This window comes from Colletotrichum chrysophilum, assembly GCF_026319265.1.
Source record: "Colletotrichum chrysophilum strain AFK26 chromosome Unknown scaffold_183, whole genome shotgun sequence".
Taxonomy (NCBI): Eukaryota; Fungi; Ascomycota; class Sordariomycetes; order Glomerellales; family Glomerellaceae; genus Colletotrichum; species Colletotrichum chrysophilum.
The window spans coordinates 24405-38797 of record NW_026517470.1 but is presented as its reverse complement, the minus strand read 5'-3'; the positions used below and the strand labels follow the sequence as shown (position 1 = coordinate 38797).

Genomic DNA, 14393 nt, shown 5'->3' with positions numbered 1-14393 from the left:
ACAGAGACTCTAGATTGGAGTAGCAATTGCATATCTTCGTTCGCTATTTGAGGCCTATAGGGAACGATGCGTTGAGGATAGGAGCGCCTGGAGGCAACAAGGATCAGTGTCACGGGCAAGAGAGAGAATGCCCCGCCCTAAGTTATCGACGCGTCGCTCATGTCAGCAAACACACACGAGCCCACGTGACATCAGCGATTGTCTTAAACAGTATTGCATTGAGGCATGTCACTTCATTAAACATTATGCACCTATACCGTACGCCTTTTTGGACCCGCATCACCGTTTCCGCTTCTGGCAGTAAACAAACACCGTCATCTTAGCTCTCATCCCTTGGAATTCCTCTGCTCAATCGAGCTTCGTCAAGCTCTAGCACAAAAAGCTCTCGGGCTTGGACTGGTCGCCTTCGCCATTGTACTTTTGCGTCGCAGGCCACGGGCAGATCGGACGTTGCCTCAGTACCTCGGTTGAAGGATCCGTTGAGTTGGTCCACGTCGTCGCGATGATCGACTCCGGAACAGTGTCCGCAGCTGTCCATGCGACAAGCGCCGCAAGAGCATCAGTCGACGCATTGTTGAAGCCAGCAATCGTTGCCGTCTCACCATCGACAAGCTGCTCCCACTGGCCAGGACCGCCGATGTACCACGGCGCGTCGACGCTGGTGGTCTTGGATCCCAGACCCGGGACGAGGAACAAGCGGAACCAGCTGCGCGTGGCCTCGACGTCACCGCCCGTGGCGTTGACAACACTCTCGTAGAAGTAGATGGAGGCGTTGAGGGGGTTGACGCCATCAGCCAGTCCGTGGTACATGATGATCTTGTGGCCGAGGGCAGCGAACGCGGTCAGGTTGAAGTCGTTGACGTCCAGCTCGCCGGGGTTGGTCTCGTTGGCGTACGCAGGGACAGAGTCGTTGTAGCTTGACACATCCCACTCGGGGTCACTGTAGAGGAAGTTCTGGAAGTATCCCAGGGCCTCCTCGTTGACATCGGTATCGTTGTCGCCGACGACAGAAGTCCACTCGTACTCGGACGACGGGCTCAGACCGGTGAAGACCTGCTCGTCGTCGACCTCGTAGTTGTCGTACAGGACCTTGGCGAGGTCGACCTGCTCCTCGGTTAAGCATGCCGACGCATCGACGCCGTCCTTGCCGCAGGTAAAGAGGTCGAAGTCGAAGTAACAAGTGGCGAGGTCGCTGACGATGCCATCCTCAACTCCGTCCGCAGCGTCGCACTGCTTTCTTACGTTGTCGCCGAGAACCTTGAGGCTCTCCTCAGTGAGGATCTTGGTGTCGTTGGCGCCGTTCTTAGAGCCGCGAGAGATCCTCCAGCTCTGCAGAGCAGTCTGCCACCACGCCGGTGCGCCGACGAGGATAGCATTGAAGTCCCTCGGGTAGTGCTGTGCGGCCTTCAATCCCTGGCGACCGCCCTGTCCAGCGCCGGCGAAGTATGACTTTCCGGGGGGGAGTGTGTAATACCGCTCAATGACTCTCAGGGCCAGCTGATACGAGCCGTGGAGAGCGCGGAAGCCAAAGTCCAGCTGCCTGTCCTCATCATTCAGGGCCCAGGTGAGGTTGCTTGCAGTAGAGTTATGTCCTCCGTCAGTCGAGACGGTTACGAAGCCGTACTTGACGCCAGCTGCCATGGCAGGCCAGTTGACGCCACCGTCGAAGCCTTCATTGCCGACGGTCAAGATGTCGCTGTTCCAGTCGTCCGGGAGGAAAAGACCGAACTTGTACGTCGCGTTCCCGTCTCCGGTTTTGGCGACGAAGGTCACGGCACAGAGACTCGGCAGGTTGGTTACATTGACGGGATACGCGACGTCGCTGATCTCCTCAAAGGCACCTCCTGCGTCAACAGATGTAACCTCGCCGAGGGAGGCGTTGGCGTTGATCCAGTAGCTCATCAGCCTCGGCGTGCATGACGTCGAGTTCGTGGCGGCCACTTGCCGCAGTGCGGCGAGTGTGAGTGTGAGAGATGCGATCCAGTTCATCTTGATGAAAGTTCTGAACCGTGGCCTGCGGAGATGAGGTGTGATTGAGATGAGAGAAAGCTGGAGAGACCCCAGACGTCTTTAACAGACGCATCACAAGCTTTTAACACGCTGATATTATGTTGTTTTCCCGAATCTTATTTGTTGAGATTATCTCATTTCGGCGCATAACGATGCACATGCTTCACCAAGTCGCGATTGTGTTTACAAAACACATCCGTTTCCGGCTCATGGTATTTGGAAATCTTGGCATCCGTTTGAACGATGTTTGCCATCATTCCTCCCCCACCAATGAGGTCGCGGCTGCATGAGACACCATCCTTCCACGCGAAGACAAGTCCAACACCTCCTTCTGAAATGTCAGACATCATGATATGTTTCCGGTCTTCTTGGCAACATTTTTGACTCGTTGCCGTGGTATCCGATTTTGTGTATCGCGACATTGCGCTAGTATGTGGACATGGAGAAAACAGGCAGCCCAAGTGTATCGATCACGGAGAAATGATCCTCGCATCATTGGGACGGGCCTATTGTAGGATAAATGGAAGTCGGTTACTGCAAGCCTACTTTCAGACGATGACTAGCTTTACGGGTTCAATAGACGGAATCTGATGGGTAGATAAATAAGAAATGTGAACGACGTATGCTCTCATCAACTAGCAACAAGACGAAGATACAGCAATACAAGGGACATCAAAAACACGACCAAATCAAGAGAAAGACAAACGGGTGGAACAACATGGAAGAACCCCAGAATCGGTTGACCAAGTGTGGACGGTGCGACAAGTGTCAGCTCAACCGCCCGCCATCAACGTGGTCTGCAACGTCCCTCCTCCAGGTGGCGCCTGTAATTGTCTTGCCGGGTGTACACTTCGCCGCACACGGTACACTCCACGCTTTCGTCCGGCACACCGAGACCTTCGGCTTCGTTTGGATGATGGGCGCGTATGTGTCTTTTCAAGTCCTTGTTGTCGGAGAAGGCCGTCTTGAACCTGGGCGATTCACCAGCGCCCTCCGGGCAGATTTGGCATCTGTAAGGCAGTGAATGCTTCTTCTCATGTTTGCTTCAAGTTCGCGTTAGAAAAAATGACAATGGTTGTTTCAACGGGCTCGGTGGTAGGCTTACTTCAGCTTGTGTCCTTGGTCAAATTTCTTCCCGCAACCCTCCACTGGACAAGCATATGGTCGCTTGGGGTCATGTTGCGAAACACCCACAGTGTTGTCCTCATTCATTACTCGTTGAGCATGCATGTCTGCGTCTCTTTCGTCCCACGTAGGCAAAACCTGTGATTGTCCTTGGTTATGATGGGAACTGGTCCCATGCAACGATCCACCCCCAGAATCCTACTGTTCCAGCGGTGCGGTTTCGGCGTAGTAGGCAGAGTTGTTGTACTGGTAGTCTGCAGTGGTTGAGTATCCGAAGGAATCACCATAATCGTAATAATGCTCGTAGTTATAGTCGGATTCTCGTTGTCCTTGCCCACCCCCTGGATCATCCGAACTAGCGTAATTGTATTGCTGGTAGTATGACGACGCCTGATGCATGTTGTATGTTGGGCGGGCTAGTCGGAGGAGGGATGCAGGTCGCCGGCACGGCCAGTTCGGATAGGGTCAAGGTATCTTGTGCGTGTGTTCAAAGTCAACTACACATTATAAGATGGTAGTCGACGTCTTTTTCTCACCTCTGGGCTACTTCGGCGTGGCCTCCTGACTACTTTCCAACCTTCAAGTGAATATCAAGGGTCAACTTCGATGAAGAATGATTCTTCAGCATCGGCCTCCGGCATTAGCTACGTGGACTCCTTGTCATACCCTCCCACATACGGGATGGCCTCAATGCTGCTGTAGTTATGTGTCACTTACGTCGACTTCATGAAGGATTCGTGGGATAAATGAGGAGGCCGACCAGGAAGGTAGGCGATGCTAGTCTTTGTAGGTGTGCAATAGCACGTGAAGATTCTGATGAAGAAAGGTGTGAGAAGTATGTTCTGATGTCTTGGTGGAAAACTGCCCGTTTTATAATGATCATTGACTCAATGCTGCTCTTTCCGATTGATTTCTGTTCTTACTTCGATTCCGTTCTGCGCGGTTCTTGGAGGCCGACGAAGCTAATATTCATCAGGCCAATAAAATCCATCAAACCGATGAAACAATCATTTAGCAGGTAAGGAAGGTATGCTTGAAAGTTAAGGCCATGACTAGACCTGACCAACACAACTTACCTCGCGAGTGGATCCCACAAAAGCCTCCCAAGTTCTGACCGTCGGTGAAATTAAGCCCAATGATAGGGGCACGAATCTGAAAGAAATCTGCGTCCAAGCCTGACATGGCCGAACTACCAGCCATCTCATGCGATACACCTCGAAATGAGGCTTGGGTATGTGCCGTTGAATCACGCCTTGTCGGCCTCCGACTGAAGACCACGATACTGGTCGGTACCGTGCGGATGCCTCATCACGAACCTGGATGAAGGGTCAGCATGGTGGTTCGCCAGTTGTTACCTGCAAGAACCTCCAACACCAAACCCACCATGCCCGGATCTCCAGCCAATTGCTTCTCGACGCAGGTCACCCTAAATCGTAGGGTGTGGCTCCTGGCCTCCTGCTTGTGAAGAGGCGCAGCTGCATGCCCAATGGCCCAATTTGCGACCGGCACGACGACTCATTGGCCTGGACAGCGAACCGACCTGAGCACTTGACCCGACCAACAACACGCTTTGGCGGAGTGCGAAATTGCGAGAAACACAGACTCCTCGTCGAAGACACGGATTCCGAGTTCATTCATTGCGGCTTTGCCAGCGACCTGAGTAACGATTAGGAGTACGATAGGAGAGGTCATGGAGCAGACCCCCAACACCTCGTCAATCTCCTGGAATTCCCTCCACCATTTTTCAGATTTCTCAACCAAACCCCATCACGTCTTCCTTGGAGGCCCCAGAAGTGAGCTCCAGTCCGATCTTGCAATGGCCAGACCTCGAGGAAAGTCCACAAGCCCTGTCAAGGAGGGTAGGCAACCAAGTATGATCATAACCCACAAGTTAACCATTTGGAAACACAGCTCAGTTTGACACTCAATAAGCAGTCATGACCTACGTTGATGGTCTTGGTACAATCAGCACCAAATTTCGCAACCGTCTCAGGCGATTCTACGACGCGCTTGTTCTCCTTTCCAGTCTAATCGAAGCCTGCAAGGTCAATGGCCAGACGCGAGCTAATAACGAAGGATATGAACCGAGTGACAACCCAAACATTGTCCTCGAGTGCTTCATAAACAAGTTGGCGCAGGTTTGCGATAATGTGCCATTTGGAGACACAGTCACTGCCTTGGCAATCACCATTCGCAATTACGACGGCTTGCTTTACACCTTTGCCTACAACAGGCAGACTGTGGGAGACCCCAATAAGGCCACAAACTTTGTTCGCCGACTTCTCAATGATACGGGCACCGCGACCTTAGATCAAGTCAAAGACGATCCTCACAGCCCATTGTTTCAAAGGGCGCTTCAACAGATTCTGGAGTTCCACGACAAACGAATCCTGGCGTATCGCGATAAGCTGATGAAATCTGTAGTGGCCTGTATCGTCGACTGCAATGCCAATAACTCTCATGAAAGTAAGCATTCACCCTCAACCTCGCTGGACACCTGATCTAATGTGTCTTGTGGTACGCTAGGTCTCTCGCTTGGAAATGCTTTACGCGATCTGAAGGAAACCTTAACTGCTCATAAAAGCCGAGACGGTAATAATTGCTCCGGTAGGGCCACTGTCACATCTTCTACATCTGAAAGATGGTGTGACCTCTCCCACTTTGTCGGGCGACTCGCTTCATACTTAGGTATGGTCCGCGCCATCATCATCGCTCGCAGACGTATCCCAGAGCTATTCGAGAATTTCAACATCGTTTTCCTGCCGTCTAGCAATCCTTTGCCGAATCCAATCACATGTCTTCAACCTTCGACAATGACAGCTGCAAAGCGCCGAAGCCTCCGGACGGCCAAGGCAATTATCGGCCGCATGGTTTGGGAACCTGCAGAGTTAGCCAAGTACCAGGGATATGCTGAAGAACTCCAGCGCTGCGGACTAGATGATCTCATCTTTAAGCAGTGTGCAAGAGAATCTTTCCACCCCATTGTTCATTGCGAGATTCTCGTTCTTGATTGGCTGTGTGGACAACATCCCAGCGGAACTACTTCCATCCCCTTTTTCCGGGACTTTCGGTATATCGGGTGTAGCAAGCCAACGTGCCGCCTCTGCGAATACTACTTTGCTGCTCACAGAAGCGGCATACAAGTTCGCCGGGGACACAAGAACGTCTACCTGAACTGGATTGTTCCCAACGTCACGGATGAAAGCCCGGATTGGGCCAAAGAGAAGGATAGTCTGATTGACAAAGTATTGGGAGGTGTCCGGCGGGATGCGCTCTCGGCTCTGGAGGAGAAGGTCACTGACCACAAGAGATGGGACTCAGACACCTTTTCATATCAGCAGACGTTCCAGTCTCTGGCTAGCACGTCTGTTCGTGGCACCGACCTGGCTTCCGTGATGAGTCTTTTATCAATTGCTGAAGGAGGACCATCGTGCCGCTCTCAGATATCAGTGATTGTCGATGATGATTCTTGGAGCGTTGCAGGTCACGCGGACCAAGAGGCCGAGGACTCTGATGATGATGGAGGGGCTCTGCTTTTCTCCGGTAGACGCAGGTGATATTCAAGCTCAATTTGTTGAAATGGGCACAATATGCGAAGCAACCTTCACCTAGTTACACTTCTGTGTGCCTGGCTATTTCTTGTGTGCTGCAGCGAGTATTTCTACTGGTTTCATATAGTCTATATTCATATCGTTGTCGCCGTTGTCGCCGTTGTCGCCTTTCTCGTTCGTTTTGTTTCAGGTATTATCGCCTATTTCTGTCCCTAATAGTCTCGTCCTCAGTAGGCATAAGTCGGTACAAAGAACATACGCCGTACAGACAGAAAACTTACGTAAACTTTCTTGAACACCCGGATTCCCTTTTATTTGCCTTCAATCGTTTTGACGGATGCTCCATACAAATGGAGCACAGCAATATTGCAGCTGCATCACGATGACGAGGGCATCCCCTGCGAATCAGAGCCTTCCCCGCAGCAGCTGATCGCCGATCTCCCGGTGACAGGTAGCCCTCAGGGACCTCATTCGGGGGGTTTTCAGGGGCAGTTCGTCCCGCTAGGGCAGATGAATACCACCATGCGGGGTAGCTACCCCAACAGGGCACCTGAAGGAGCTTAGGTAGGTAGCTCCCTCTCTCACTGATGCGTCATCGACGTCACTAGTCCGGAGCTTTCCCTCCAGCCCAGTCGATTTGCAGCTCATAGTGCAGCTGAAGTAGGCAGCCCAGCAGCTGGCCCCCTGTCCTTCAGCTGCTTCCGCTCGTCATTTTGACTTCAATTGCGTCTCCAAGACACGTGGGACAAGCCCAGATCTTCCTTGTTTTGCCTGCCGCCAACAGTCCCGAGGGTAGCCAGCCACCAGGGGTAGATTGCAAGTTCGTCGCCTTGTCCATCCCTCAAAACCAGCTCTCTCCCTGCTTTTTCAGGCCCTCTCACACAGCTACGAACTTTTCGGTACTCTCTTCAGCATCAACTCCAATCCTCTCGGCGTCCGAAAGCTGTCTTGTAACTAAACACCTACCAGTCTGCCAGTCATTCGCCAGACGCCAAAATGATGTCCGCAAGACCCCTCGCTCGCTCGACGCTCCCTAGAGCTACTCGTGCTCTTCGAGCTCCCCGTCAACAGCTTCGCTTCCAAACGACCACTACCTCGTCATCAGCGAGCGCAAGCGGAGGCAGCTCACACTTTGGAGCTGGCGTCGCCGGAGGACTCGCAGGCGCCGGTCTCTTCTACGCAATCTACTCCTTCACCCCCGCCGGACGCACCGCATCCAAGGTCAACAAGGCCGCCAAGGAGGCAGAGAAGAAGTACCAGGTTGCCGCGAAGAAGCTGCAGGAGAACACCCCGTCGCCCGACCAAGCCATCGACTCCATCAAGCAGTTCGCCTACTCCTACGTCGGCTGGATCCCCGGCGGTCGCTCCTACGTCGACTCCGCGTTTGACGACTTCGAAACTGTCCGCAAGAACCACAAGGAGGAGGCCGACGAGATCATCAACGATGCCTACAAGCAGTTCCAGGAGGTCGCCAAGGCCGGTCTGAGCCTGGAGGCCGTTCACAAGGCGTGCGAGGTTCTCGCCGACCTGTCCAAGAAGATTGCAAACCTGTCCGGCGATGCCATCTCCGACATTGTTGACAATCACCCTCAGCTGAAGGAGAGGCTCGGTGGCAACATTGACCAGCTCAAGCAGCTGGGCGACCAATACGGCCCTGAGGCGAAGAAGCAGGTCGATGAGACGTGGAAGCAGATCAAGGACATCCTTGCGGGAGGCCTTACCGCTAGCAACTTCGACAAAGCCCGCAAGTTGATTGAGGACAAGACTCAGCAGGTCAAGAAGCTCGGAGACGAGGCTTGGAAGAAGGCACTCGAGGAGGCGAAGCCCTACCTCGACAAGAACCCCAAGGTCAAGGAGCTTCTGGAGAAGAACGCCTATGCACTGAAGCAGGGCAATGCGAAGGAGGTATTCGAGAAGGCCAAGTCTGCTGTCGACTCTGGCGACCTTGGTGGCTTGGAGAAGTATGTTGGCGACGCTGTGGATAAGGCCAAGTCTAAGGGCTCACAATTGGGCGGAAGCTTCGGTGGCCTGGATCAGTACTTCAAGATGATCCCTGACGGCGACCAGATCATTCCCAAATTGAAGCAATTGAGGGAAGTCGCGGACAAGCACAAGGAGGAGGGAGAGAAGTTGTTCAAGGAGACTCTGGAAGAGGTCAAGAAGGTCCTCGAGGCGAAGGGAAAGAAGGCGGAGGAGATCGCCAATAAGGCCAAGGAGGAGGCCAAGTGAGAGGCTGCATGATGCATCAGCCGTCTAGCCTTCCTCGATCACTCTTGTAAAATAACCCTAAGCGTAAAGTAATTTTACCAAAAGAACTTCCATTTATCACTCTAGAACACCTTGAACCCACCTGGGACGTTCTTTTGAAACAGGCCTTCAGGATCATACTTCTTGCTGACAGCCTGCAGCCTCGCTTTTACCTCTGGTCCGTAACTTCCGATCGGATCTTGCGTGATGTCTGCGTAATTAAGATATTGAAAAGGGATTAGAAGTCCGCGCTGTTGCAGCATGTCCTTGTGCGCGTCAATGATGCTCTGCATCCCTGCTTGCACCATCTCATCGTCTTCCCGGTTCGTGTAAGCTGCTGTCAAAACCGACATCACCTCGTCTTTTGCCTCGGGTGTCAGCCCGAGCGAGTTGGTTCCGTTGGTCACTGGATGGGGCTGGATGAGAAGGACGAGCTGAAGCCCCTCTATGTGTGCTAAAAGCTTAGTTCCTTCCTCCCAGGTTCTGAACATCTCCGAGTAAACGCTGGAGTCGCCGTTCTTGAAGGAGTAGACGATATCGATTGCACTGTCCAAATGAACTCAAGGCACGCGAAGTGGTAATCAATGTCAAGCTTACCGCGTGGTATTCGGCGGAAGAAGGCCGTTCGCCTCCGAAGTCATGGAACTAGCATTCCCAATCCGCAGCGAACTTCCAATCTGCGGCTGAATCGCCGTGAACTGCTGATAAACAGGCGGATTCTCCACGGGCTTGACATAATACAGCGCGTCGCCGACTGCGTAGTTGCCCTGGTCGAAGAGCAAAGACATGCCCATATCAGCAGCATCGTCAAAGTTCTCCGCACTCATGAAGTCGCTGAACGCCTGTGCATGCGCCTCCAGGACCTCGTTCGTGTACTCAAAGGCCACGGTGCCGCCCCACATATCGCCCATCGGGAAGGTTGGCACGTCGATGCGGGTGACGATGCCGAAGTTGTTGGAGCCGCCTTTCAGCGCGAGCCAGAGGTCCGCGTGGGAGGTCCGCGTGGGAGGACGCCGTGGCTTCGACGATGGCGCCGCTGGCAAGGACGATTTGGTAGGTGTGGATGTTGTCGCAGACCCAGCCGTGGCGGCGGGCGAGGTAGTGGATGCCGCCTGAGAACGAAGCTTAGCACCGGTTCATCTGTCGGAAGGATCATCATATTGGTGTAGCTTACCACCTGTTGCAAGACCTCCGACGCCAATGCCGGTTACTCTCCCGCCCATGACGGTCAGATTGTGAGGGACGAGTTGTGGGTAGATATCGCTCCAGATACCACCGACCCCTAACGACGCTACAGTTTTTTCCTCGTTCAATACGAGAGAGTTCAGCTTACGCAGGTCAACGGTGATGCCTTGGTCGATGTTGGCTGAGCCGGGCCAGATCATGTGGCCCCCGCTCCGGATGGCGAATTGAGGGGGTGCGTGGGAACATGTTGCGTCTCTCCTAGTGATTAGCTTGATGAACTGAGAGACTTCGTGGGCGGTGTCGGGTTGTAAGATGCATCCCGGCCGGATGTCGCGTTCCTGGCCGGAGTAGTATGACGAGATCGATTCGTTGTAGATTGGCGTCTCTGGGTATGCTACGCGGTTGGGTATGAGGGATTCGAGGAGCTGGCAGTAGGCGTTTGCATCTTGTAATGCAGAGGTAAAAGCTGTCAGGATAATCAGCAAGATGAGGTAAGTTATGGCAGGATGACTTTGAGGCATGGTGATTATTCTTAAGACATGAGATAACACCCATCAAGTCTGGTTTTGTGACAGGGGAGCTGATTGTAATATCTTTCTTGCTTCCGCATAAGGATGACGAGGCGTCGGTGCAACTGCGGCCATTCTTGCGCAACAGCACCGAGATTTCGGGGTAATGCACGATGTTCACGCGGGGTTGACAAGGAAGCGTAGTCTTGGGCATTTAGGACGGAGGAGATCTTTGCTTGTATGGGAAGGTAAGCCTTGGGGGATAGGGTTACACGACATGGAAGGATCGAGGCGACTCTGCACGACGTCTCACTGAAGGAATCCAATTACGAACCCGCTTCAGTTTGAAGGTAAGCGGCTGGTAACAGCGTCTTGGTTGATCGATTGAAACCCCGACGTCTAAGCCAACCTGGCTCTGAAGGACAGGAATGGCCATGATCTTTCCTTCGACAGGTCCATTGAGGTTAAGCAAAGTACATAGGTAACTGTTGATGGCTGAAGCTTACTGCTCCTCTGCCCGCTTGTGAGTTCCTTTTCCTCCTACTTTGTATCTTTGACTTGTTTGATCCAAAAACACCTTCGAGGTTTCAAGTGCAATGAATTTGAGGTCATGGGTAGATACTTATGGTATGACTATGAACGCTCTTTCGCTCCGCTACACCCGGGCAGCTAACTCATGCGGCGAATAGCCTCCACGATGAGGTTCGCAAGCTCCTTGGTACGAGACAACTGCGCCATATGCCCTGCATCAAGTCGATAGACCTTTGCCTCCGCACCGGCCGCGACCGTCTCCTGCATCTGCATGGGAATGATCTGGTCTCGTTCACAAATGATGTAGTCGACAGGCACGTCGTGCCACCCGGCGTATTCGATCTTCGTGCCCCATCCATGCGCCGGATGATGCACAAACTCATCGATCCACGGCTTGGCAGCCTCGGCGGACATATCGTTGAAGAACGCCATATCATCAACAGGGCCCTGGGTTCCCTTCTCTTCCTTTTCAGGAGTCAGCCACTGCCACCAGAGAACAAGGTAGCTCATCTCACATCGATCTTCATAAACGGCAACGGCCGATGCTCAAATCCAACCGGCAGAAAGGCGGCCGTAATCCCGACGATTTGTCGAATTCCACCCCTCTTTGCTTCATCTTCGTAGGCTGACTGGGTCAGGCCCTTCATGGCGCCAGCTCCGATGAAGCCGCCGGCGGAATGCAGGACTAGAATCACGCCATCACTTCCGCATCTGTCTACGAACGGTTCGAGCTCGGTTCGGATACCCTGCGTGTCATCGGCAATGGTGAGCCCGCGAGGCTCCCGTTTTGATGAGGTGCCACCGCTGGTGATGGTTCCCACATGGATTGAGGGGTACCCGGCTTTCTTGAGTTCGTCGACAAGCGGCCCGAAGGTGGCGATGCTTTCATATAAGCCCGGCACGATGAAGATTCCTGGCGCCATGGTGGTCGTTGGGATGGCGGTAGATGAGTGATGGTATCAAATATCGACCGCAGAGAAGTCGACGTTCGAAAAGGTTGATTTTATGTGTGACGATCATGCGCTCAATGGTTCTAGTGCTGACTTAAGGAACGACCAGGCAACTGCCACCAGGAGAGGTGGCGTCGAGAGACGCGTTCTGGAGTAGCCTCTTTGAGAAATTGCCTTGCAGCTGCTGCCACATTCTCCATAGAATCCAAGACACTGTCTCACTAGCTTACATGCGATTAGCCACTCGGCTGAGGCAATATCTTATTTCTTCTCACCTTCCCATCAACCTCTCAATGGCAATTATCACGAGTAAGGAATCGAATTAGTCATTGTCTTGAGAGGTTCGCGATGCACAATTGACAGAATGATTCAACACGGCTTTAAGAGGCTCGGTTGCTCTAGCAATAGGTTTCGATGTGTACCCTTTGAGTCGGCCTTGATGTCCTGGCCAACCTGCTGCGACGACCTACATCAAAAGTTAAACTAATCATAGAATTACTTCGTCAAAATGGAGCCGAATAACGATAGCTGAAGTTGTAATGCCATACTATCCTCTACAAACCGGCACGGAAGTTCCCCTGTCTATAGTTTGTCGCTCCTGTCTTGACGGCCAGACGTTTCTCTAAATCGCCCAGGCAGTGATGGATGCTTTCGTTGATGTCGAACTCCCATATGTCCTTTGCCTTTGTCCGGACTTCATATTCTATAGCTTTGAAGTCTTTTCCAACCTCGGTCTGACCCTCATATAGCTCCCCAATCCGCCGGCTTCCCTCCACAAGTCGATGTCCCCTGTCCCGACGACATTGATCATATGCTGCAAACGCTGCGGAGATGTCATCCCGACCTTCAACTCGGTCATCGGCCAACAAAGACGCCAGAGTAGCGGCATCCTCGATGCACAGTCCGGCTCCAGCGCCCTGATGAGGTGTGCTCGCGTGGGCAGCATCGCCGATGAGACAGATGCGCCCTCTGGAAAAGGCCGGAACGGGGTGGTCCCCGAGGTCGAATAATCCCCACTAGATTTTGTCAGTTTTGGTGGTTTTCAATGTGTCTCCAAGTAGTCATGGAGTATGGACTGCACCCACTCTGTCGACAGACTTCATCCTCTTGACCAATCGTCGTAATCTGGGGGACAGGCCCTCAGAATCCGCATAACAGCCTTCCTCTCCGACTGGTAGAACAAAATTCGTGGTGCTGGGCCAGTCTCCATCGCTTGTGCAATGCATCACTATGTTCAGGATGGTGCCATTTGCTACTGGGTAAGTAACAATATGCCGCTTATTGGCAGACTGGGCGATTGAGTCAGGAAGATCATGCCATAGGAAGATCTAGGATCACTTACCCACAGGTTCGAGCCCATTGCCCGTTTCTTTCCAATTATCTCCAGAGCTTCGTCCATTGGGATCAAGCCACGATAGCAGTGCTTGTGCGTGAATCCGCACGTCGCAGACGGATGGTCGCTTCCCACGACGATTTCGCGGGTGCGAGATTTGATTCCGTCGCACCCGACAATGGCGTCTGCTTCGGCAGTAGAACCATCCTGGAACACCATTCTCAGTTTTCCTGAAGGACCGTATGGCTCTTCAACACGGTCTAGCTGCTTATTGAACTTGGCCACGTCTTTTGGAAGGTGTTGAATCATTCCGTCCAGAAAATGAGCCCTGTGACAGCCCCTGATGCCAGCTTCTGCGTCTCCAAGGGTGAAGATGGGCTCATCGTCTTTCTTCTCATCTGAGCCGTCGAAAAAAGTCCAAAGAATGTCTGGTTGAGCGACCCTGTCAAAAACCTGGTATATGACTGGGTCGCAAGCCTTCATGGCTCTGGTGGCATTCGGGGTGATGCCCAATCCTGCACCAATTTCGCCGAAGGCTTGCGCTTTTTCGTATATGGTGCAAGGGACGTTGCGCTTGACGAGCGAAATGGCCAGGGCTACTCCGGCGATTCCGCCGCCGATAATGGCGATTTCGAAGTCTTTCTTGATGGGCGCCATGTTGGTCTGGTAGTGTGAAGAAACAGGACGTCTAGTCGAGTACCGTACAATGAAGTGAGGGGAAATTCATTGTTGTCATCTTGTTGGGTATTTATTTTGTCTGATGATAAGGTTCTGCCGGATGTGACATTAAGCGTAATAAGTCCTCGGTACATGAGGTTGAGTTTCCGTAATGCAACTAGTGTGCCTCTACCACGCGAAAGACGAGCTCGCGACTACAGCAACAATCATTTGCGTTATTGATCATGCTTCATAGTATCCGAAGCTGTACTCCGAAGTTTGGCTTAGTCCTCTC

The 14393-nt window shown here is 52.8% G+C and overlaps 5 protein-coding genes across 5 annotated transcripts; 1 reads left to right on the top strand and 4 right to left on the bottom strand.

The window, feature by feature from the left end:
• Nucleotides 1-369: 369 nt before the first annotated feature.
• Nucleotides 370-1989, bottom strand: COL26b_012620 (uncharacterized protein; the record flags this gene model as incomplete). The annotated part of the gene is made up of 1 exon (XM_053185259.1): nt 370-1989. One exon carries the CDS (start codon nt 1987-1989, stop codon nt 370-372), a length of 1620 nt encoding a protein of 539 aa, XP_053030796.1.
• A 5693-nt stretch (nt 1990-7682) lies between these two features.
• On the top strand, nt 7683-8915 carry COL26b_012619 (uncharacterized protein; the record flags this gene model as incomplete). Its single annotated transcript, XM_053185258.1, has 1 exon — nt 7683-8915. The coding sequence occupies one exon, from the start codon at nt 7683-7685 to the stop codon at nt 8913-8915; it is 1233 nt and encodes a 410-aa protein (XP_053030795.1).
• Nucleotides 8916-9016: 101 nt separating this feature from the next.
• On the bottom strand, nt 9017-10318 carry COL26b_012618 (uncharacterized protein; the record flags this gene model as incomplete). Its single annotated transcript, XM_053185257.1, has 3 exons — nt 9017-9479; nt 9531-9897; nt 10267-10318. 3 exons carry the CDS (start codon nt 10316-10318, stop codon nt 9017-9019), a joined length of 882 nt encoding a protein of 293 aa, XP_053030794.1.
• Nucleotides 10319-11296: 978 nt separating this feature from the next.
• COL26b_012617 (uncharacterized protein) lies at nt 11297-12081 on the bottom strand (the record flags this gene model as incomplete). Its single annotated transcript, XM_053185256.1, has 2 exons — nt 11297-11641; nt 11674-12081. 2 exons carry the CDS (start codon nt 12079-12081, stop codon nt 11297-11299), a joined length of 753 nt encoding a protein of 250 aa, XP_053030793.1.
• Nucleotides 12082-12662: 581 nt separating this feature from the next.
• COL26b_012616 (uncharacterized protein) lies at nt 12663-14098 on the bottom strand (the record flags this gene model as incomplete). The annotated part of the gene is made up of 2 exons (XM_053185255.1): nt 12663-13124; nt 13451-14098. 2 exons carry the CDS (start codon nt 14096-14098, stop codon nt 12663-12665), a joined length of 1110 nt encoding a protein of 369 aa, XP_053030792.1.
• Nucleotides 14099-14393: the final 295 nt, after the last annotated feature.